We start from the raw sequence: 26,317 nt of genomic DNA, 5'->3' as shown, positions 1-26,317 counted from the left end.
CTCTAGCTTTTGTCCTTATAAATGAAAAAATCTACATTAGCAGTTCAATTCGATAATTTGATATATTTAAAAACATCGGCGTCACGTTGCTTCTCTAAGGAACGGGTAGGGTGTGGAGGAGGTGGGGGGGGGGGGATAACTAAGTGCCATATTTTAGGATGCGTCTAAACACAGGAATGCTAAATGACGGGCAGGTTCCTGAGCCCAGCTTGAGGGCTTTCAAAGCCCTGTTAATGTAACTTTACTGAAAAACAAAATTGCTTAGATTATTGTGTGGACGCTTATCATAAATGTTGGTGTTCTGGGATTGCACATATTTAATAAAACATTTCTAAGGTAACACAAGTAAGGGGATAGGTTCTTCAGGGGCCGTCCATAAGGGCTCTAAACTCATAAAAACGAAAGTGAGACGGGGGAGGGGGGGGGGGGTCTTAACGTGAACATCTTGAAAACCTAAGCACTTATAGAAACCTTACCCAAATGTTTCTTTCTTTTCTTTTGGCTATGTCATATCGACAATCATCTTTTGTATAATTCTATCCTCTAAATATGAAATAAACAAATACAATTGTTGTATTAATATCACACAAGAAATATGCTAATTTCATAGTAGAATATCACATATATATTTGTAAAACTGCCTTAAAAGAAGATGTATCACATGGGTAGCAAATGAAACCAAAGAAACAAAAGTTACATAGCAAAATTAATCAAACCCATTAATAATATACGCTACATGGTCATGAAGAATGATTGTAGGTACAAAACCTCTAGCTGGGGAAAGCCAAAGTTACATAATCGCATGCACGTCCTTTTCTGAAGAAAATAATTTCAAGAACAAGTGGATTTACTTGTATTTACAATCGCTGAATCCAGCGGTCCGTGGACCAATATAGATTGTGTACATTTAGCAATTACATTGTAATTATTTACTTCAATAACAAAGAGCAATTAATCAATAAAACCAAAACAAGGACCCTTTCACCAATAACTTTGAATATATATTCGTGATATAGGCTAACACTGTAATAAGTAATACACTATAAATTATAAATGGACATTGCAATTATATACATTGATGAAGTTGATTTAGAATTTTCAAGATGGCGATGTTTTTGCTTTTCTTCTCTGTTGTATTTCTTCCTTTATGACTATACCATTCTACAAGTTTTGTTTCTTTTTTTCATAATAATTAAGATGACGATGACGATGACGATGACATTATTAATAATGATAGAAATAATGCTGATAATAATAATAATAATAATTATAATAATAATAATAATTATAATAATAATAGTAATTATAATAATAATAATAGAACATGCGTGATAAGAGTGGATGTATGACCATCCTGGAAAATCTGTAAATGTTAATTTCCATTCTTTTGAAAGAAAGATGCTTCATCTGATCATCATCCCACTTATTTATTAGGTCACATTAATTCCCGAAACAGTCTGCAAGAAGAGAGAAAGATAGAGGAGTGGGTGTATTTGGTATACGAGGTGTAATGTGCTGCCCAGTGTCATATCCGAAGTAATTTTACGTGCAAATTGTGACCGTGCCTCTAGGTTATGTATAAACTAATAAGTTTTCCTTCCGTTGGGGGGGGGGGGGGGAATAATGAAAGGGTTAAATGTGGCACAGTGGGCGGGGCCTAAATGTTTAATTAAACATATATGTTAGAGATTCAATAATATATATCTATCTATCTATCTATCTATATATATATATATATATATATATATATATATGTGTGTATATATGCATGTATATATATATATATATATACATATACATACTATGAAAATATATACATAGTATAAAAAAGCATATTTATGAAAAGTCCTGCTCCATTTCGTGTCAGAGGGCTGTTTTCTTTTTGGAAAATGTGATGCAGTAGTACTGATTGTGATATTAATCCCTCCCCTTTTATTACTTTCTCGCTGTTTCTCTTTTCATATTTTCACAGTTCGTGAAGGAACATTAAACATGTTACATTTTCCAACGGAGTAAGATTTGTCTTAGCTGTTTAGGGAAGTTGATCGTAAAAGTGATCTGTATCACATCAGGGGCGTATCCAGGATTTTCCAATAGGGGGGGGGGGCGCCAGGCATGAATGATCGCCGTCCTGAGGGATGGGTCTAAGGGGAGAGGTGTACAATTTTTGCTTTCAAAGAAGGGCTGAAATGCAAAATGGTGTCATATGCATGGGCGGCGATCCGTACTTCCGAGTGGGGGGGATATGACCTTGTTGACTATCTAAGCGTAGCGCCACCATGTGTTGGCGCGAAGCGTACAAGAAAATTTTGGGATTAACAAACCCTCTAGATGGCCGGAAACGGCACTTCCCGAGCTTTCCAAGCGGCATATACCCAACTTTAAAATAGGGATGTCATGTCCGAAATATCTCATAATCAGGATCCAAAATACTTTTTTTTTTAATTTCGGGTGTTATTTTGGGAAAATTGCCCCTGTCAATCTTGTTTCAGGCGCAACGTTAGAATGTTCGAGAGCTCTGTTATATTATTCGATGAAGAAAATGACCTCATGCAGGCTATTATAGGCCTATACACATGCAATACACAATTACACATAGTTACATTCCTAGGTACCGATTGCTAGGGCATCCAGGTGAAACGTGTATTAAGCATTACTCTGGTTACATGAGATTCTCAGCTGTTCGAGGGAACATGTACGTGTGTAGGCCTACTATAGGGCCTATATGAATACTATGAGGGTGCATATATGTACTATATCAATACCGTGGGCGCAATAATACATTTTGTTGTTATAGGGCCAATGAAGCCTACAGTCAACTATTTTTGCTTTATAAAGACGCTTTATTTGAAAAGATCGCACTGTGTTTATGGTAGGCGAGCAATGAAGCTAAAAAAGAGCCGTACATTAACGAAGATGCATAAATGTAGGCATGAAAATATTCTTTTCCCTGGCATTTGGGGGGGGGATATGGTGCATTACATCCCCTCCACCCATTTTCATGGGGGGATATATCCCCCCTCCACCCATGATCGCCGCCCATGGCTATATGTGATCCATTTTTCGACCTTAATAATAAGCAACATTTCCAGTAAATATAGACACAAAATGCACAATTTAGTATGGCTGGCATGTCATTTAGTGTTTATATTGATAATACAAACACAATTACCATCTATGTTTCTAAAACTATTATGCCGCCGAACTTCGCCAGAACCTTTTTTTGGCAAACAAAAAATAAAGCATACGGGAGGGGTGGGGGGTGAGCGATCACCGACATCTCACATAAAGGTCGTCATCAATTTTTTTTTTTTTTTTTTTTTTTGCTAAACTTTTTTTTTTTGGTGACGGCCAATAGGGGGGGCGCGCGCCTGTTGCGCCCCCCCTGGATACGCCCCTGCACATAGACCAATTGGGCAATAGGTGGGTTTTCTGAGCATGCTGATATGTAACGTGTATCTAACATTACCTCTTGGTCGTCATCATCTGAATGGTCGCCGTTCAATAGATCAATGTATGCGTCACCGGAAATATTGGCAAGAAACCCTTCAAGGGTTTTTTTGATGTCGTGAAACACTGGACGAGCAGATGGCTCTTTTTCCCAACAATCCAACATAAGCTCATATCTGTATGAAGTTCAGAAGAAAGAAAGAATTACAAACAGAATTCTCTTAATCACACAGATGGACCTATAGTGCGGCTGGCATGCAGCATGCGGCTCTCGGCACACGTCTAGTTTTTTCAAAACTCATTACTATCACCTTGCAGAAATTTATGGAAAGCAAAACATGCAATTTGTTTACTTAACAATTTGCTCACAAAAGAGGTCTTAAGAGAGGTCCAACGGTAACCTATATTGTTGATAGGCCTAGACCTATAGGATATTTTAACATTATTGATGGACTACACAGGTATATAGAACATTGTGGTGTTTTACTTGACAATACGATGTGATATTGCCATTTTACGGGCTGGCGGGACAGGAAAATCTTTAAAGGTTATTCATTATTGGCCCCAAATATGCTAGATAGTCAGATAATGGTTACATATATTCAAAATTTCAATGAGCTATATATACTGCAAACATTTCGAAGGGGAGTTGAAAATTTGACTTTGAAGTGATCATGAGTGGATGAATCAGAAAGCCTTCCGACTATAAATGGGGTTCTTTGTGCATTCTGTAACACAAATCCTGGTATTCAAAAGTTTTTGCAATAATCAAGCGGATTTTTTGTTTATTACATTTTTGTCTTAACTTATTGAACATATCGCATTTTCGACATTGTGTATAGTTACATGTGTTGAGAGCAGTCTTCAGGCTTGTCCATGCGGTAACCGGCCAGAAGTCTCGTGAGAACTTCCCGTGGTAGCATGCCTATATATGGCTCTTCTCCTCTACTGTAGATCTCATAAAGCACGACCCCGAACGACCATCTGTTTTTGATGCAATGTTAGAAATCAATTGGACAGAATGCATGAAGAAGTGACAGGGAATGGAGGGGATGCGGAGGGTGTGTGGAAGAGGTTGGGGTAGGGGGTGGGGTAAGGGGAATTACGTCTACCCGATGCTTGAATAGGTCTTCAGTAATAATCAAACTGCTATAAAAGCACGAGGAAACAGAACAGGCCAGGTGAAACTCATAACTAAAAAAAAAACTTTAGATGTCCAAATCGTGATCGGTATATCATCTATATGGACGAACGGATTGATGGACGTATCGACGGACGGACCGATGAACGGATGAATGGACGGAAGTAGTCAATGGCTAAATGAACGGATGTATGAATAGAGATAGATGGATAAAAGGATTAATTGATTGATTGATTTAAATTTATACTTACACATCACCCGCACTTGAACATTTCCCCGTTAATAATGCCTCTGGACTGTACCATTTTACAGGGCGTTTACTCTCCTCGGGTAACCGCGCATATCCAGTTTCATAGATATTATTCGCAAAACCAAAATCCGAAATTTTGACTTCTAGGTGTTCACCAAGGAGGATGTTACGGGCAGCTAAATCTCCGTGGAAGAACTTCTGACTCTCTAGATATTCCTTGAGAAGAGGAAAAGATAATATAACATTATATATAGAGAAAACAACAGCAAAAACAAAACAATACAACAACATAATACAGATAGGCTTAATTAACGTATGAGATTGTTATCATCAATTTGGTTAGGAATTATTAGATTTATTCAGACTAGAATATTTACAAACAAATGTTGTAGTAATATATAATATTAAAGAAGAAAGGAATATATCGATTTTAATTTTACACATGTTCTTTCTCAGTATTATATACCACAATCATGCAATGACTTGTATACTAGTATACGAATAAAAAGACTATGTGTAAAGGTGACATACCTGAAACCCTCATCAAATGAGATTAAAACGAGAATTTAATGGAGAAAATTAAAAATAATATAAGGAAAAACATGTTTTGTTTTGTTTTCATTGTTTGGAGAACACTGTCTTCCTTCAAATAAGTAAAAATGTATGTGAATAATGTAATAATGCACACATGCACCCACGGTACCCAATAATAGAGGATTTTGTTCCAAACTTTCAATGTCACATGTAGGTTTGTTAACAAAGAAAGCTAACGTACTAAATACTCTATCATGAGTACATAACGTTAGTGCCCTAACTCATGCAACTTAAAGACCGTGTTATAGTTATACAGCTACCTGTTAGTACCATGTATATACTACATACGAGTCAGGCTGCCATTACATTAAACTGACATGAATATTAATATATGAAGATACCTTATTATCATATTTAGGCTTAATTATTAAGGAATATTCTACAGATGCGCGTTGCTGATGTGAACACTAAAACACACTTTCCTTCCCATTATATCCGTCACAAAGGAAGAATAGTTCTAGTATGGAGATTTTCCTAGCAAGGGTGTGTGGATGATGGTGTGACTACATCTGACTGAAGTAAACATTCATATTTTACGTATTTTACGTACAGTGACTTTGGACATCTGTTGAGATATTTGCAATGAATATTCATGTTAGCAGCATGCATGTTTGAGAGGGGTGGGGTGGGGGGGGGGGGGTAAACATACCCGAATGAATATTTATATATTTAATGATTTGTTCGTACCATATGCCTTTGGATATTGATGAGATATTTTCACTGAATATTCACATCTAGTAACATGCACGTGTGGCGTTACATTTGTCCATAATTAATATTCATATATTCAGTGATTTGTACGTACCATGCCTTTGGATATCTGATGAGATATTTGCAATTGTCTGATTTCTGTCAGGTCGTAGCTTTGATCTTTCATGACAAGTTCTACCTGTAAGTGAAAATTTATAAGAAATGAACTATACTTTCTGAAAACAGCAAAGAAAAACACATTTATTATTTCTATTTGGGATAAATCACAGATAAATCTTCACAACAAGTCTAAATATCACACCCTATACATGTTCTTACATTTTAAAGTTATTAACTCCTCATTGCATTGGTATTTTTTTTAACATGATTTAAGTGCAACTTGTTTACCTGAGATGTTTTTGGGAGTTACGAATATCTATATGATATAAACGAAAAATATTGAATGGGGTTTACCACTCTTTTGAAGCAGTTTCAATATAATCAAACGTTTGACTTCAATATTGAACGCAATTATCTTACCGTTGTTTCTTCATTTGTTGCAGCCAAAGGTCTGAGAGACTTAAGAGAGGCTCAAAACCTTGAAAAGATTATTTAACTTTGCCAGATAGAATTAATGATTTAAATAAATTTAATACCATACAATATATTTTTGGCATGCTATCAGTGTATATAATTCTTTCAGTGATTGGGTTAAATATAAGCATATACAGTGGTTTTTACTACTACGCACGACATGAAAAGGGTAAAGAAACTTACATCGTTTGATTTAGTTAAATATTCTTTTAGTGATCCGTACTTCATGTATTCAATGATGAGATAGTAAGGTTCCGCTACTGTACGGCAGCCTAGTATAGCCATGATGTTTGGATGGTTTCCTATCTCGATCATCAATCGAATTTCATCTAGAAATTGTTCCTTTAACGCCGGTTTAAGATTCTCTGCAAATTAAGTTGATATTAGTAAACTAACAAAGGAAAATACTGAGTGAAAAAAAAAGATGCAAAAGAAAGGTGAAAAGAGTTAAGATGACGTAAGCCTAGAACCAGTCGGACCTCACGATGACCTCCCACCAGCGACCTCACGATATAAGGCCTTATGCTCTACAAACTAAGCAATTCATCTATAAGTTATCCAGCCTTTGGTTCGTGACGATCCCTAGAAAAGCGTTTTTAAGAGTTCAATAAACATGAAAGAAAGTGACAAGTTCAAGTAAATAAAATTTCACAGATCTACGACACGATTTAGTAAGATTTAATGGCGTCATTTACTTGACTAGACAATTTATAAGTATTATTATTATTTGATATCAATTGACATTGGTTATCTTGATCGTTGGTATAGAGGATGATTAAGCGTACACGGTCTAGAATGCTACTATATCTACGTACTAATTAAGTCATATCACCATACCTGGATACAACTGAAGTCCTTAAATGATGACATTAAGTAAAAAATTAATTTTAATATGTTGAACACCATCGAAAATTTACTGTTATCAGCCCAGATTTTATGTATATAACACTTTTTTTCAGATTTGAGAAATAACCCTTGAAACTGTTGATATTGTATATATAAAGTGATTTGAACAATATCGTCTGAACCATTACGTCAGTTTCCCCAGATGCAACACAAACCTCAATGATGAACCATAATACCTTTTACGGCCTGAAATGATATGATTCTGCTGTGTAACAAAACTTGCCATGGACAGATGGTGTTACAAGTCATCCAAATGTGCTCTGTTATTAATGCAGCGAAAACAAAATGTTTTGCCGAGTTTTTAGAATTATAAAACGATGAACTAAATAATAAAAGTTAAGGTCTGCACCGAGGAGCAGACGTTATGTTCAATGGCGCCTTAAAGCAAGAGTCCAGAGAGTTGATATACTTTAATGATGAATATCTCGAGAAATAAAAACAGAGAAAAAGCTACAGAAACATTACAAGCACCCAGCATATTTTTACTCTTTTCTTGGACTATAACATAATCAAGACTAAAGTCCTGCCTAAAAACCACCCTTTAATGATATGCCTCTTTTAATGATATGCATCCTTTAGTGATATGTATCTTTGATTGGGTCATCTTCAAACATCTCTGGAATAAGAGAAACATCTGAATAAGCCTCGAAAGCATTTTCGACGATGATAAAGACAAAGAAACAATTAGAAAATGGACCGACTTACAAATCAATTGTGAAGGATTTGGTCTTACATCTCTATGATGTGATGTGAATTTAGGGATGCGCATGAAGCTGGAAGTTTCAACACTAAATATATGAAAGACGCGAAGCAACCTCCAGACTCCAATGGATTTCGAACATCAGCCATGGCTCTCCATATACGAATGTTTTACCCTAATATCAGACTCGTAGGTATAGGAGGAATTCAGAGAGCGAACAAACTGACATACAATTAATATTCAAACTTCACGTGATGGACTGGTTAAACATTTCTTCTTTTAAGAGGAGAGAGGATGTCTTGTATAGGCCTGCATACCTTTAGTAGTTTTCACTGCTACGGTGATTTCTTTCAAAGTAATTTGGTACGGCTGGTTCCACCTCGCCTTAAATACTTCTCCAAACTGACCGCGACCGATGGATTCGTCTTCTATGATTACTTCACATATTATTGGCTTATTTAATTTATTATGTTACCGTAGAAACCAATGGAATATTTTGATAAGGCACAATGAAAAAGATTCTCCGATGAAATATCTATTTATACATATAAATATATATATATATATAAAGATATATAAATATATATTTGTATACATACATATATATTTATATTTATATACAGACATATATATATTTATATACATACATACATATTTGTTTTAAGGGGGGGGGGGGGGTAAGTGTGTGGTCTCTAGGGGCTACTAAATTTACCTTTGGTAGTTTTCACTGCCACGGTAATTTCCTCATTATCTCCTTTCTTCTGTCTCCATTTTGCTATGTAAACTTCACCGAACTGTCCTTGACCGATGGGATCTCCTAATATCACGTCAAATACGTGGAAAATCTCGTGCGTTTGAAATTCTGGTGAGATTATAACGTTCTCTAAGGGAGAAGGTGGAAAAAAGGAATTGTCTTTTTCGACATTATATAAACCAAAACACACAGGGAGGTAGTATTAAACTCAATCAACATGTTATGCTAACTTATGCTATTGAAATAAGAACACCTTCTGCCATAACAACGGATACAATTTTTATAACAGTTTAACAAATTCATTCGGCCAAATTCCTGATCGTTTCAGATGCAATATTTGTCGATGTACGTAACAGAGCTGGATTTCAGACCCCTTGTATTTCTTATATTACCATGTATTGTATGGTATCACAAGATGGCGGCAAATTTAAAATCGTCGAAATTTAGATCATGAAAGTTAAATTGAAGGTATGACATCATCTGCAATGATCCTGTTTGGTTTGTACCGATATCAGAATTAGAAGAAGAATCGACTTGGGGCATCACTGATTGGGCATTTTTAGGATATTTGAAACGAATAAGAATACGTAGAGGCTAACAGATACAAATGTATCGGTGTGTTGCTGTCTACACCTACAATCACTGTCTCTAAACTTATGCACTTCCTCTCACCACCGCTCTTCAGATTGACTATGCACTAGTCTACTCTAGGATATCCTACGGTGTGGTAACGTATGGTATGACCAATATTTCCGCTCTAAAGCCTTAAAAAGTCCTACAAAATAGAATTCTAAAAACGATCACGTTTAACCACTTGCGTTTTCCTACTAATACTCTGCACAATACTCTTGGTGTCCTCAAAGTCAACGATGTTCAGATTTTCAAAATGTGTACTTTTGCTTACAAATACGTTAACAATGCACTGCCTCGTGTCTTTCGAAATATTGTACACTCAAGATTTGGGTCAGATATCCCAAACGTCACGAGAACAAATGTACTATTCTCCGTCACTAGACACCGCTCTTAACATGGAAAGTTTCTGCTAAACAATTACTGTTATAAAATATGGAATAATCTCCCAACTGATATTAGACATTCGAAATCATGTGCTTCATTTAGGTATCAACTAAAGAGTTATCTAACTTCCAAGTACCTTGATTGATATTATTGTCAATTTTGTTTTGTACATTTTGCTTTCCTTTCTTACTTCTGTTCTGTTATTTTCTTTCTTTTTCTTTAGGGTTACTAGCTTTGATAAACATTTTATGTTTTTTTTTCTAGTATCCTGTATATACCATTACTGCACTATTTTAGTATGTATATGCGAAATATATTAACTGAACTGAACTGAAAACTACAATAGTGAAAATCATCACCTGCTACATGTCACCTGTCGTCTGTCCTAAGAACATGGAATGCCAAAGAGGACTTAAATGCTTAATATATACCGGCATTAAATAGCATTTATCACACGTATGGCGGCATTGATTCCAGTCAATGTTGTTCTATTTTCGAAATAATGCCCAAAAGATTTATAAATATAAATGTAATGACATATCACCAGGAATTCTTTTTGGCCAAGGCTAAATATGGGTATTAAATCGAATTTCAAAATGTATTCTAAATTCAAACCGGCATACATCGAAGATTTTGTATCCGCTGTGGCGGCCATCCATATACTCGTATAGATGTAACAACTCGGACTTCGTGGTTTTACTAAAACCATCATTCATTAATTAGAGAGGTTTTCATGCGTTACCTTTTTTCCGGGTTAAGTGCAGTGGTCTGTTTTCAAACCGTGGTGTCTTTCTATTTGAGGACCGACATATCAAGATCACAATTGCCATAATCACCACAGGAGTGAGAAGAGCGAATGCAGCAAGGACTACGTAAACTTCAGTAGGCCAGGTGGTAGTGGTTTTTAAGGTAGGGGTGATTCTACGAGTCGTCTGAAATGCAGCTGGAATAATGAAATCCATTTAAGATGAGGAAGTGATAAATAAATAAATAAATAAATAAATAAAAAACGAAACTAAATAGCAAAATACTCCTCTATAATGAAAGATAACATAGGTAAACCACTTCTCCCCCACCCCATCCCCACCCAAACCCACCTCAAACACACACTCCGTAAAAAAAGACAACCATTAATTTGGTCTAAAAATAATGAGTCTTCCTCAAAATTAACATAAGGAATAGAACTTAACATTTATAAGCGATGGCAACTGTTAATCAGAATTATGATTCTCAACGATTCCTTTTATATCAAACAGAAAATTTGCCAAGCTCATTATAAGCCTTTTCAAATGAATCTACAGCTACTAGAAACGTACTTGTGGTGCTTGAAGAAATCGGTGGTGATGTGTTGAATTCTAGCATCGCAAGGTTACCATCCTGTTCTGCTCCAACACCATAACTTGGAGGTAGAAAAACCCTTGCGCGTATCTGTTGGAAAAATTTAAGAAAGAAGCTGCATTTTAAGATGAACACATTTACATATGTGCATATATTATATGTATATATATATTTTTCGAGTTGGATAGCATCATGTTTGATCTCTAGAGTAGGGCAAAATATGTCACCAAAAACAGAACTAGTATTGTTCGATATAGGTGACAAACGCCTACAGTGGAATTACGATCTTCCTTACCGGTTTCGAACCTCTGGACATACAATCAGCGTCCATAGCCTAGTGGTTAGGGTGTCCGCGTACAGAGCGGGAGGCCCGTGGTTCGAATCCCGGTGGAGGCTGAAAGTTTTTTCACTGTTCTTGATTTTCCAACTCATTACGATTTTCATTTATAAATATATATATATATATATATATATATATATATATATAGGCCTATATGATATATATATATATATATATATATATAAATATATATATATATATAGATATATATATATAGATATATATATAGATATATATATATATTAAGAAAAAATTGAAAACACCACAGACTTTAACTTATACATCTATTTACCAAAATTGATACAAAAAGAACGACATGTTTCGAAAGTAGCGACTTTCATCATCAGATTACAGACGCAAAATGAACAAGTAATAGCAGACAAATGTACACTAGCAATAACACACAAGGAAAAGTAGATTTACTCAACAAAGATAACACTGGACAGTCAAGCTGTTTGTTGAGATTAGGTTTATCCCAATTGATATGTAGACTTTCTTTGATCCTAAGCTGGAGTTTAGTGGGAGCGGGGTCGATAATTTTGATTGAGTTGTTGTCACATATAGCCGCTCACAGTTGGGAAATTTAGCTAAGTGTTTGTAAATATGTGAATTCTTATCGGTTTTTAGATGCTCAGAAATCCGTGTAGAAAGGTGCCATGGGTTTCCCCTATATAACAAGCATTACAGCTTGTGCAGATGAATTTATAGACCACACGAGATTTAAGGTATGATGGAATCATGTCTTTTACTACACACATATTTCGAACTTAAAATGAGATAAACACTAATTTGACATCAATGTCTGTACAATGCGATTTGATCAACTGTCTAACTTTGTTCTGAGCATGACCAGAGAAATTACCAATGTACGGGAGCTTGTAAAATCTGGTATTGTGAGAAACCGGGTCAATGATATTTTCCGGTGACACCTTGTTTTGTAAATACGATTTCACAACTTTGTCAATTAAGTGAGAGGGGAACTGATTTTTGCCGAGTGTGGATATAAGTCCTTTTAGGTCTAGGTCAAATCCTTTCCAAGAGTTGCTGACCTTGTACATTCTTTCACTAGCTTTTTAATGAGACCAATTTTGTAAGAATACGGAATGAAACTGAAAAAATTGGTTAGTAACCCTGAGTACGTAGGTTTATGATAAACGGAAGTGTTGCAATGACCAGTGTTGACAAGCACATCCAAAAATGGTAGCGTACTGTCTTTTTGCTTCTCAATAGTGAATTAATATATATATCTATATATATATATATATATATATATATATAATATAATATATAATTATTTTGAACTCAAGTTATATACATACAGATAACTTTAACAGAAGTGTTTGTTATATATCAATATGAACAAGAAACAATAACCTCAAAACTCACCCAGACTTGATAATTAGATCTCAGCTTGATCCTGTTTGTTACCGCCAGTGAACGGTCATCTTTGGAGGCCTGAAAAAATTGGCAGAATATAATACTTTTTTGATTAAAGAAGACTGACCCTTTAAATTTCTGTGGTTCGTCAATTGACGTGACTGGACTGTTAAGTCGAATAAACATATCATTAGGTCATTTCCTGAGATGCAATACATAGCTCAAAGAATGTTTGTATGTATATTAGATCCTTCTGCGAGCAGGAACTCACAAAGAAGCCGTCATTGGCTTATCAAAGCCGCAAAGCTGACCAAAGTCAGTCTCTTAGATGAATATTTAACGTCCATGATTATGGACGTTAAATACAAATCCCAAACAAATCCCAAACAACTGGATTTGTTGATATTAAACATATCCTCAGTTATTATACTGTAATCCTAATAGCACACGCTACCGATTTATAGCACGATCCAGTTTTTACAGTGGTACAAAACTTTATGATTTACAGTAGTAACTTTGTTCTCTATGTGTATCGGGTGCTTATAAACGTATAAGTCCCTTTAGAAAACTATAAAAACGTACACATACGAAACAATGAAACGAGAGAGAGAGTGAATAAAACACAAAGAAAGGGGCCACAGCTACTTAAGGTGAAAAAAAAGATGGCTGAAATATCAATCATCATAATATCTCATCATGTGAGTATGCACGAATATGGTAAGATATAGTGAAAGCAATGGACTTACCGTCTCTTCATAATCTTGATAGAAGTTCATTTCATTTATATTTCTCGCAAACTGTATCCTGTAGCCTGCAACTTCCCCATTAACAAACAATGGTTCCTTCCATGTAATGTTAATGAAAGCATACCTAGAGTCAGATAGGTCCAATTGAACATTGAGATCACGTGGGATCGACGCCGTTGGTACAGTGGCTAATGAATAGATAGAGATAAATATATATATATATAGACATATATATATATAGACATATATATATATAATATAACAAAAATCCACGTTTACCTCAAAAGAAAATAGTATTAGAGAAACCAGAGAAATTTGATATGACTCATAATTGACAAATAAGGAGAAAAGTTTTAGAAAATATATTTTCTAAATTTTCTCCTTATTTGTCAATTATGAGTCATATCTTATTTCTCTGGTTTTCTCTTAAATATATAAATATATATATATATATATATATATATATATATATATATATATATATATATATATATATATATATATATAAATATATAAATATATACATATATATATATATATATATAGATATAGATATATATATGTATATATATATATTATATATATATATATGGATATATTTATATATATAAATATATATATATATATATATATATATATATATATATATATATATATATATACAATACACGCAAGAATATGTACGTTTATGAAATTAATGCAAACTATATACCGTAACCCATACCTTGTTGTTCACAGTATGTTGCATTGCCGGTAATATTGTAACAATCTAAACAAAACGAAAAATAAAATTATAAGAAAAGTAAAATGTTACATAAGTATATTGAGATTATTTTCATATAGAAAATTGATGAACCATCTACTGACCTCACTATCGTATCACGTTAAGGAAACTATATGTATGTTCGTTTGTGTATGTATCATTGGCTATGAATGATAAAACGCTTCTTGTAATATATATACATAAAATCTTCCGTTGTTTTCACCATACCACTGCATCATAATCATTGTAAAACAACACAAAATGATGCGCAATATGAAACTGATTACAGTTTGGGACTAACAACTAATTGATTTACCTTTATAGTAAAATATAAGTTTAATGTATAAACGAAAAAAAAGTCCTAATTTAACAAAATTATCAGTGGTAACGTCAAAAGCCAATGAATATACCAATATAAAGAAATGTAGTAAGTTAAAATTGATGCAATCAAAGTTATATATGTATTAAAAAAAAAGAGACGTCAAACATTCCTTATGTGACGATAACAAGTCAAGCAGGATGTGAAGTAACAGGTAAGTCTTCATGCAAGCAAATGAAAAAAAAGAAGATCACGTGATGATTATAAAAGTTATTTGTATCTTTTATCTTGCTTCTCGGCATTTTGGCTAAGATCATGTGTAGTATCTGTTCTTTTTCGAGGGGAATGGTGATGCACACCCGACGATGATCACACAGTCACAGTCCCGATGCAAGGGGACTGGGGCTGAGAGCGGATCAGTCGTTGGTAGTTTGGTTTTCGTGCCCAGGTTCTTTCCTGGGTGACTTTTTCTTAAAAAGTATCTTGCCACTGTTGAATGTCTATGGTGTATTTTTATCAGGCGCGTATCCAGGATTTTCTAACCCGGGGGGCGCGAATTACTATCTAAGCGGAGCGCCACCATCGGTTGGCGCGGATCGTACAAGAAAATTTCTGGTTTTGATACCCCCCAGATCACCGGAAATGGCACTTTTCGGGCTTGAAAATGACCAACAGATGTACACTTTTGCCTGAGAGAGAACCGCAGTATTTCCCAATAGTTTTTTTTTCCATCCATAACCTTTTTGAAGATCGTCACCAGTCACACATTATGTTCAACCTCATCGCATGTCCTGTGGATCATTGCTTTTGTAGGTGATTCTACGTCGCGGCCCACAATATCCGTCAGCCCCACTTTTCAAGGTTTTAAGCTCATTATTTGTTCAGAATTTGAAAATTTACGTTTCTCGTGATTAAACTCAATTCAAAAAATACCCATAATGTTGCACAAAATTTCATCTATGGACAACCAATATACAAAAACCCAAGGGCGGCGGAAGCACTTTTAATCTGGGGGGGAGGGGCACGGACATCAAAGGGCACTTTGCAGATATTCGATTGAACTGATGCAGCCTTATATTTAGTACCCTTTATAAATCTTATTGTATTTATCTCATTTGCGTATACACATCATCCCATCAACCCCCCCCCCCCCCAAGGAAAATATGCATACTAGCACTGCAATATCCAATGTGCAAATTAGGAAACATGGAACAAGTTTTCTTTTGAGACAAAATGAGGTGAAATCATGCTAGTTGCTAAAGTAGGAATCTTCCGAATTAGAATTTATTTCTTGTTAATATCTTACGATTTTTTTTCCATTCGAAATAGCTTTGAGTTTGACCCACAGAAATTCATTAGAAAGTCAGCGGCGTAGCCAGGATTTGCAAAGTTGTATGCACGACTATCTGAGAGGAGCGCCACCATCGGTTGGCGCGGAGCGTGCAAGAAATTTTTTGGTTTTACAAACCCCTCAGATGGCCGGAAACGGCCCTTCCCGAGTGTTCATTCTGGTTCCCTGGCCTGTTGCTAACTTGAGACACCTAAATTTTTATGTAGAAAAAGGGCACATTTTTAACCTGAGGAAATGTGGGGGGGGGGGGCACGTGCCCCCTGTGCCCCCCGGTTCCGCCGCCCTTGGAAAAAACCCTCCTTGAACCCCTAACAGACCGGTCAATATTGCACGAGTAGAGGGACGTGTGATGAAGAATGTGGGTCAGAAATTTTCAAAAATTCAGACACAGTTAATTTCTTGGTGTACAAATATTAAAACCTGTTATAACGGCTATTATAAAACTTGGTTGAAGGAAATGAAAATATAGCAGATATTTCCTTCAACCGAGCAATACACACATAGGCGTAGGATGCGGGGGGTGGGGGCTGCAGCCCCTAATTCGCCATTACTAATGTAAAAGAGAGTTTTAACATAATTGGACTTCCATGATTTTTCTCCGTCTACATAAGACATTTCGTTGTTTACATTAGCATCCCGCGGTATACTGTGCCACTTTCACGGACCGTACGGTACACGATGGCATCTGATGTAATAACCGATGCTTGCTTATATGATATTGACATTAACATGTTGGACGCGCGCTTCGCGCGCGAAAATTTTTGGTTATTTTTTTCGGGCAAGTCGGACAATTTTGAGGCTGTTCATCCTGGAACGCCATTTTCATGCTCACTGATATGATGTGATATCTGCTGTTTGCTTTACAAATTCGAACAGGCGCGTAGCGAGGAATTTGCCAAGGAAAGGGCGAAGCCTGTAGGCAAATTATCTAAGCGCAGCACCCCCATTAGTTGGCGCGAAGCGTACAAGCAAATTTTGGCCGAAAATGCCTCCAAGATCGCTGGAAATGACACTTCCCAGGCCTTGTAAGTTGCATCTAAGCACTTTCTATTTTGAAATTACTAGCGATATCATTAAATAATATGCTGAAGGGGGGGGGGGGGCGGTCGCCCCCTTCCCGAAATTTGTCATGTTCCCCGACGACACGGTCGAGTTCGAGACCAGCCACAGTTGGTTTCATAGCACCGTTCTACAATTGATTAAGGCGTATATACACACACACGCGTTATGATATACCATATATAGTATATATATAGATCATGAGTAAGAGAAGAAAAATGGAAACGTCAAAAATTGAGTTGTCGGTGTAAGGGGTAGGGTGAGGCACACGCTTCTTCCGAAATCCTTGATCCGTCACTGGCTACCCTGTGTATATAATAGGGATCAGCGCTCTAATAATGTCACTGTTCCTCTTTCTCTTCCCGGTGTCTTGGCGTTTTTCTTTAACTCCCTCCTTTTCTCCTTTTTCTCTCTTTCTTCTTTTTCTTTTCCCTTCCTTCCTCTCCTCCTCCTCTTTCCCCCCTCTTTTTTCCTTTTTTCTTCTCTTTTTTTTTCTCTCCTCTTTTTCTTACCCGGGGGGCGCGCGCCCCCAACGCCCCCCCCCCCCTGGATACGCACCTGTTTATAAACTATACCATCGCGTATAGCCTGGTTTACGTCAGGTAGATATTGTCACCACAACATTTATATTATCATCAAATTTGTTTATAATAAGATATTTACCACGATATGCTTTTTGTATTAGCGTTGTGTTACTTTAGGTATATGATCACCACATACTTTGACGTGATCATCGCGTACTTAAACGTTATCACCACGTATGTGTTAAGTTATCGCCGTGTGCTTTTCATATTACTACCACATATTACCACATACTACCACATATTAATAATATTAATATTATCATCATCGTATATACTTACATTACCGCATCATTGAAACAGCTCTAAATTATCACCAAATACTTTAACGCTTTCACCGCGTAGCTTATGTTATTACCATGTATACTTTTAATTAATGTTATCTCCGTGTACTTTTATATTAAAACCACATATTTATATATGATCATCGCTTACTTTCCATATTACCACCAGATACATATATATCATTATCGTGTCACGTTAGATATCGCTACTGTTGACCCCTTGAGTTTCCATCTATCGTATAGGTACATATAAGGTCAGTGCATATTTCATGCTTAGTCTTGTTTTTGAAGGAAATATGCGAAGGAACACATGTGTTAGTATCACTCTATACTGTCTTGTCATACCATGCTTAAAAGCACTAGTACTGACAGTATGAACAGTTCTTAAGTTTACCTCACGAAAAAATACATTTATACTGCTCGTACTGTCAGTACGAGTGCTTATGAAGCGTGACTCGAAAGTAAAGTCTACAGTAGGCTGTCCCTGCTTGGAGTTGAATAATCAGCATCTCGTTACATGATATTTATCGATTTATCGATGTGCACAACCTCCTAACCCGGCTCTGAGAATACGCCTTTATATTACCTGGACTAGTTATAAGAAGACGCGCAGTGACGTCATCCAGCAACTGGTCGGTGTATAGTTGACATAGGTGTTGAGCTGCAATCAATCCATTTCTCTTTGCTTGTATCTGCAATACATCAAAATTAAAAACATAAGCTACTTGAGAAACTTAAGAAGTTTCTGGTTTTCCACTTACCGTCTGAAATTCGGCATGTATGACTATTTTTTTTTTTTTTTTGTGCCAACATTTTGTACACGACTAAAAGCGCTATAAGCTGAAAAATGTTATCACTGTGTCATGGACTGAATAATTACTTCCTTAGCCACCCCACTCCCACCCCTGTTCCACCCTATCCCACATCTTTTACTGGATTACTTACCCTAACTTGGTACACATGTCCAAAGAGCAAATCACCAATCACCGCCGAAGTTTCATTCTGTTCATAGATATAAAAAATATATACCAATCTATATATATATATATATCTATATAAATATATATATATATATATATAAATATATATATATATATATATATCTATATATATATATATATATATATAAATATATATATATATATATATATCTATATATATATATATATATATATATATATAAATATATATATATATACATCTATATTTATATATATATATATATATATATATAATATATATATATATATATATATATATATATATACATCTATATATATATATATATATATATATATATATATATATACATATATGTATATATATATATATATATATATATATATATATATATATATAGTTGTCTGAAGATCGCAATAAAGCGTGAAACTCCGAGTTACAACTACTAGTGTTCCACTAGTCTCATCTAGTATCAACATATACTCTGGTGTTTTAGGGTTTACTAGTGAGTATAGTGGAGTATCTAATTCCAGTTTATTCCTCACTTTTTCAGTTGAGCTTTCCTAGCTATTTTTCTATTATTTAGCTTATTACTGCTGAGTTTTTACTCATAGCTAGTTTTCTGAGCTTTACTTCCTTTAACCGGTGAGGTTTAACTGGGGATTAACGTGTAACCGCGGTTGCTGGCACGTTATTGACCATCCCTTTTCTTCTTATCTATTTCCTGGTTTCCCAGATTTAATAAAACTAAGCACTGCAGTCGCAAGGTATATCTTCTTTAGGTATTTTAACTTATAGATTGAGTTAGAAGGTTTCACATTATAACTCCTCTTGCTGGTTCGTTTAATAACTTACATGTGGCAGATAGAAGAAAGCTAAAATTTAAGCTAGAACCAAGCTTTTATTAGAGAAAGGAGTTCAACCTTTGATCTGGCATTTTCAACGCCAAGCTTTGGCCTTAAGCTACTCTAATATCGTAACAGAAGCTTTTTTTCTATTACTGCTATTCCCGGGAAGAGAAAAAACAAATATAGAGAAATAAAGTACAGAGGCTACCTGCCCTATTATTATATACGGTTCCTCAACAGGTTGTCTCCCTATTCATGTCAAAATAATAAAAGTTGCAGCTAGAATTCAAAACGTGACTTGTCTTAGTGGTCGAAATGTCGAAGCTTGTTTTCATGAGGTGTGAAGAATCGGGACTAAAAATCATACTAATACAGCTGCTAGTAACGCGATAACCCCTCCTAGCTTTTTAGGGATAGAGCGGAGTATTGCGTAAGCAAAGAGGAAATATCACTCTGGCTGGATGTGGGTAGGCGTTACTAGCGGGTTGGCAGGGATAAAGTTCTCTGGGTCTTTTAAAGCTGTTGGAGCTAAAAGAGCAAGTGTAAGAATCCCTGCCAACAGAACTAAAAATCCTACAAGATCCTTAGTTGAGAAGTAAACGTGAAATGGGGCCTTATCATATTTACTGTCTAAGCCTGTTGGGTTTTTGGAGCCTGTCTGATGTAAAAATAGTAGGTGTATAATTGATAAAGCTGCTATAATAAAAGGGAAAAGGAAGTGAAAGGTAAAGAATCGAGTCAGTGTAGCTTTGTCTACAGAAAACCCTCCCCATACTCATTGCACTAACATCTCCCCTATATAAGGTACAGCTGATAGAAGTTTTGTAATTACTGTTGCGGCTCAGAAAGACATTTGACCTCAAGGCAATACGTATCCTACGAAAGCAGTAACCATCGTTATTAAAAACAATATAACTCCTATGTTTCACGTTTCCTGTTTTACGTAGGATCCGTAGTATATACCTCGTCCTATGTGGCAGTAAAGACAAATAAAGAAGAAGGAAGCTCTTTTTGCGTGAATATTTCGAAGGAGTCATCCATATTTTACGTCTCGGCATATGTGTCTTACTGACGAGAAAGCTAGGGAAATATCAGCGGTGTAGTGCATAGCCAAAAATATCCCGGTGATTAGTTGTACTATTAAACATAGTCTTAAAAGAGATCCAAATTTTCATCATACGGAAAGTTTTCTTGGGGCCGGAAGGTCCACCAAAGATCCTTTTAGTATTCGAAAAAGAGGGTGCCTCTTTCGTAGCGGTCCTGTCATTTATATAAATGGTGTTTTACTTGTTCATGTTGCTTTTGTTGTTAGGTAGTACTTTAGTTTTTTACAGTCTTTCACCTTACTATGCGGCTTTGGGTTTAATGATAAGGTCTCTATTCGGGTGTGTGGTTTTAACTTCTCTTGGTTTAACATTTTTAGCACTTCTTTTACTTTTGATTTATATGGGTGGTATGCTTGTGGTCTTCGTGTATTCTAGTGCTTTATCTGCCGATCGGTATCCAATGGTTAGTAATTTGGGGGAGGTAGTGTTGCTTTTTTTGTTGCTGTCTTTCTGGGTCCTTTTTATATTTGAGGACTTCCTAGAATCAAGAACCTTGTTTAATCTTCTTTCCCCTTTAAAAGATTTATCTTCTCTTTCTGTATTATACGATTATGGGGGAGCTTACTTGCTTGTAGGAGGGTTGGCTCTTTTAGTGGTCTTGATTGTGGCTTTGGTAGTTTCTTATGGCTCTTCTCTTTTAGCACTTCGAGCTTTGTAGTACTCATCATTACATGTGTTATATAATCATTGCTGTTGTTAGAATGCATACTACAATAAGAGATATAGATAAAAGGTACTGCTTTATATAACCTGTTTGAGTTATTTGTTGTGCCTTTGTTAGGTCCCTTTTAACTGCAAACATCCCTTGTCCACCTGCCGTTTCTCTTCAACCTCGATCTAGGGCTCGAGTGGTTAGGGTTAAGGCAGTGGCTTTTGTTATACTTCTTGAAATTATGTGTGATGTAGAAGTATAAAATCACGTCTTCCTGAAAAAAGTTTTCGCGGTTGTTTTACTTTTGTTAGATAATATAAGAGATCTTACTATGGTAGCACCAATTACTGTTACAATTAGTGGCATAGCCTTAACTATACCGATGGGGAATAGTCTTGGGAGGTTGAGGAGTCAAGCGCCTATTAACCATCCAGCAAAAATAGCCCCCATGGCTAGTCGTACTAAAGGGAATACAAGTTTTGGTTTCTCCTCTTTCATAGGTTTTATAGGGGGTTTTTCTTGAGTTTTTGAGGAAGCAGAACGTTATTATTCGGAAGCTATAAGCTGCTGTCAAAAACGTGGCTATAATGGCTAGAGAAAACGATATTAAGTTTCTTGGTTTTTCTACAACTAATTCCAAAATAAGGTCCTTAGAGTAAAACCCTCTTAGAAAAGGTACTCCCATTAAAGCTATTCTCCCTAAAAACAAACATCTTGAGGTTATGGGAAGGCTTTCCCTTATTTTAGACATCTTTCGAAGATCTTGTTCTTTTTTATGTCTGTGTATAATTCTTCCCGAGCACAAAAACAGCATTGCCTTAAAGAAAGCATGGGTGCATATATGAAACAAGGCAACTTTAGGTTTACCTAATCCTATAGACACAACCATTAGACCTAGCTGACTTGTTGTAGAATAGGCTATTATCTTCTTAATATCATGTTGTTGAAACGCTGAGGTTGCCGCAAAAATAGCCGTTAAGGCCCCTATAATCAGAGTTATATTTAAAAAAGTTTCAGAGGGTGTAATAATTGTCGTCATTCGAATTAGAAGAAAAACACCGGCCACTACCATTGTTGACCTGTGTAGTAAGGCTGATACTGGGGTTGGCCCTTCCATTGCAGCTGGTAGCCACGGATGAAGCCCAAACTGGGCTGACTTCCCTATAGCTCCTATTAGAGAGGTAAACAAAATGGCAGATACTCAAAATCCACTAATTTTTTTCGTGGACAGACTTTTTATATCTCAACTTCTTGTTTTTATTAGTAGCCCAGATATCACGACTATAATTCCAATATCTCCTATCCGTTTGTATACTATAGCCTGAAGAGCGGAGGCTTTCGCATCCGTTCGAGTAGATCACCACCTTATTAGTAAAAAAGACAAAAAACCCGACTCCTTCTCAGCCTACAAAAAACAAGAAAATATTTTTGGCCGACGTTAAAATCAACATTTTTAGAAGAAAAATCATTAGTAAACGGAAAAAGTTTTTTCCGTTTGGGTCAGCTCTCATGTAGTATATAGAGAATTCTATTATAGACCATGTTACTAATAAAGCGGCCGATGAAAAGAATATAAACTTTCTGTCTATTTTTATGGACAGAAAAGATTTGAGTTTACCCGTGTTCAGCCATGGAAAAACAGAAGAAACAGAAGGTTCTCCGCCTCTAATATAAAAATAGTCAATTTTAACAATGATAGCAAAACAAGAACCTTCATAGTCGTAAGAGCTATTTTAGCCTCGTTTAGTTTTCGCAAGCTGTTTTTCTTGAGTCTCTTTGCCGAGAAAAATGAAGCTATTAGTAGGATAATAAATATTGTCAGGGTAATACTAGAATTAACAGTTCCTGGAGAGAAAAACATCGAGTCCTTCATGGAGTTAAACCACAAATTCTTTGGCTTAGCAGGCCAAGAATATTCACATAGGATTCGGATCTAAAGGCAAAACAATATGCCGTCTCTAATGCCACAAATTAGTGTTTTTCTAAACTATTTAGATCATACCATACATGATTTTGGCGCCACTATTATAGAGAGTAGGGGAAGAAGATGGAAGAGAATCAAAATGTGTTCCCGAGGGCTTATTTCATTGAAACTCATGGAAGATAATACAATTCTTTGTGTTTTTGTTTTTTGGTAGATAAGTAAAGAGTAGATTGCTCCAAATACAGTAGCTACTCCTAATATTGGAGCTAAGAATATAGATCACCTTATAATACCTGTTATTATGTAGAGTTCTCCTATAAGTTTTGGTAGAGGTGGTAGGCCGAGTTTCGCTGCACACCTTATTAATCATCAGAAAGGTAAGAGCACTGTAATCATCTTAAATCCTCGCGTAATAAAAATTTTCCGTGTGTGTGGTTCGTTCATATAAAATTTTGGCTAGGGCAAACAAAGCTGAGGAAACTAATCCGTGAGCTATCATTAACATTATAGCTCCCCTTATTGTTCAGTCCGAAAATACTATTGTACCAGCTGCTACTAGACTCATATGGCCAACTGACGAGTACGCTATCAAGGCCTTAAGGTCTGTCTGTCGTGTACATAGGATGCTTGTTATTAAGGCTCCTCAGCAACATATAACTGTTAGGATGGCTGATAGTGTGGTTACGTCTGGGAAGTAAGCTTTCATTCGTATTATACCGTAACCACCTAACTTTAGTAAAATTGCAGCCAGTATCATGGAACCTGCTACCGGTGCTTCTACGTGAGCCTTCGGTAATCACAGGTGAAATCCGTATACTGGCATCTTTACTAGGAAAGCCACAATAGTTATTATTCACCATATTTTTATTCTGAAAAAGGTTTTACCCTGTAATGTTACTATCTCGGATATGGGTATCATCAATGTGGACGTAGTTTGGCTTATAAGTACAATGGATACTAGAAGGGGAAGAGAGCCAAACAACGTGTAGAAAAGAAAGTATGTCCCAGCTTGAAGACGTTCTACTTTTGCTCCTCACCGTGTTATTAAAACTAAGGTAGGAATTAGGGTTGCTTCAAAACATATGAAAAACGAGAGAATTTTTAGCGAGGAAAACGTTAGAAGAAGAAAGAATATAATAGAGCAGGTGAGTGCCAGAAATCCTTTTTGAAGTCTTCCTCTTTTTCCCTTGACGACTTTCTGCGCCAGAAAACATAGAGGTGCTAGTCAACATCTAAGGATTATCAAGGGGGCTGATAGTGAGTCCACCGCTAGGCTGTGCCTAAGAAACGACCAACTTGCTCTTCCTCTGTTTTTCACTGTTGTTATCGAAAGAAAGGTCATCATGGCTAGGGCCACGAACAGAGCATTCCATTTTCACTTCTTTACTTTAATTAAAACAATTGTAGAAATCGAGACTCTTAATAATGTTAACATTTATTTATTCTGCCCATTCTAGGCCTCCTTGCTGTCATTCATATGCTAGTCCCGCTGCCAGTATTATTAAAAATACTGAAGATAGAGGAAGAAGTATAGATATATTTTTACTAGAGGCGGGTATTATTGGAAATAATAGCGCTATTTCTAAGTCGAATATTAAAAAACAGTATGGCTACTAAGAAAAACCGAAAGGAGAACGGAAGACGCGCTGATTTTATTGGGTCGAATCCGCATTCATAAGGGGACCTCTTTTCTAATTCTAAAGATCGTCTGGGAAGGAAGTGTCCTACAATTAATAGGAGACTTGATAGTATAATGGCTATAGTCAGAAAAACTAGAAATTTCATTTTTGTTATTTCTTATTAATATAAAGGGAGGAGTGGCAGAATGTTTTTGCGCTTGACTTGAAATCAAATGACGAGGGTTTAATTCCCTCCTCCTCTTATGATCCTCATCAGTAGATGCACACATATAAGAAAAGCCAAACTACGTCTACGAAGTGTCAGTATCATGCAGCGGCTTCAAATCCAAAGTGGTGGTGGTTAGAGAAATGGTGGCTTAGTAACCGAAAAAAAACATACGGCTAGAAAGGTGGTTCCTATTATTACATGCAACCCGTGGAATCCGGTTGCTACAAAGAAGGTAGAACCATATACTCTGTCGGCAATAGTAAAGGGGGCATCTAGATATTCTCATGCCTGTAGAGCTGTGAAGTACAGTCCTAGAATTACGGTTAACCCTAGTGCTTGCACCGCTTCCCCTCGATTTTTCTCTATTATTCTATGGTGAGCCCAAGTTATAGTGGCTCCTGAGGATAGTAATACTGCTGTTTTTAGTAAGGGGACTAGAAATGGTTTCAGCGCGTCAATTCCTGTGGGAGGTCATGAAACCCCTATTTCTACTGTGGGTGCCAGTCTTCTGTGAAAGAATGCTCAGAAAAAGGCAAAGAAAAAGCAAACTTCTGATGTTATGAATAATATCATTCCGTATCGTAAGCCTTTAATAACTACCAGAGTGTGGTGTCCCTGAAATGTAGCTTCCCGGACGACATCTCGTCATCATCTTATTGCTGTCACTGTTGTTGCTAGCATTCCTATTATGAATAAGGTTATTGTGCCTAAATGAAATCACACTA

The 26,317-nt window shown here is 36.1% G+C and overlaps 1 protein-coding gene and 1 pseudogene across 1 annotated transcript; one reads left to right on the top strand and one right to left on the bottom strand.

Annotated features, from left to right (window-relative positions):
• Positions 1-128: 128 nt before the first annotated feature.
• LOC139958565 (tyrosine-protein kinase SRK3-like) lies at positions 129-19,251 on the bottom strand. The gene is made up of 14 exons (XM_071955705.1): positions 19,200-19,251; positions 18,841-18,946; positions 14,622-14,666; positions 13,898-14,085; positions 13,161-13,229; positions 11,413-11,524; positions 10,839-11,039; positions 9,038-9,208; positions 6,903-7,084; positions 6,241-6,324; positions 4,843-5,057; positions 4,297-4,434; positions 3,470-3,626; positions 129-1,457 (listed from the first exon to the last, which is right to left on the bottom strand). Exons 4-14 carry the CDS (start codon positions 13,925-13,927, stop codon positions 1,431-1,433), a joined length of 1,386 nt encoding a protein of 461 aa, XP_071811806.1. The 5' UTR covers positions 13,928-14,085; positions 14,622-14,666; positions 18,841-18,946; positions 19,200-19,251; the 3' UTR covers positions 129-1,430.
• On the top strand, positions 15,267-15,365 carry LOC139959193 (U2 spliceosomal RNA; annotated as a pseudogene).
• Positions 19,252-26,317: the final 7,066 nt, after the last annotated feature.

Source organism: Apostichopus japonicus, chromosome 18 (assembly GCF_037975245.1).
Source record: "Apostichopus japonicus isolate 1M-3 chromosome 18, ASM3797524v1, whole genome shotgun sequence".
Taxonomy (NCBI): domain Eukaryota; kingdom Metazoa; phylum Echinodermata; class Holothuroidea; order Aspidochirotida; family Stichopodidae; genus Apostichopus; species Apostichopus japonicus.
Note: the sequence above shows the minus strand (reverse complement) of the source record. Positions and strands in the feature narration are given on the sequence as shown.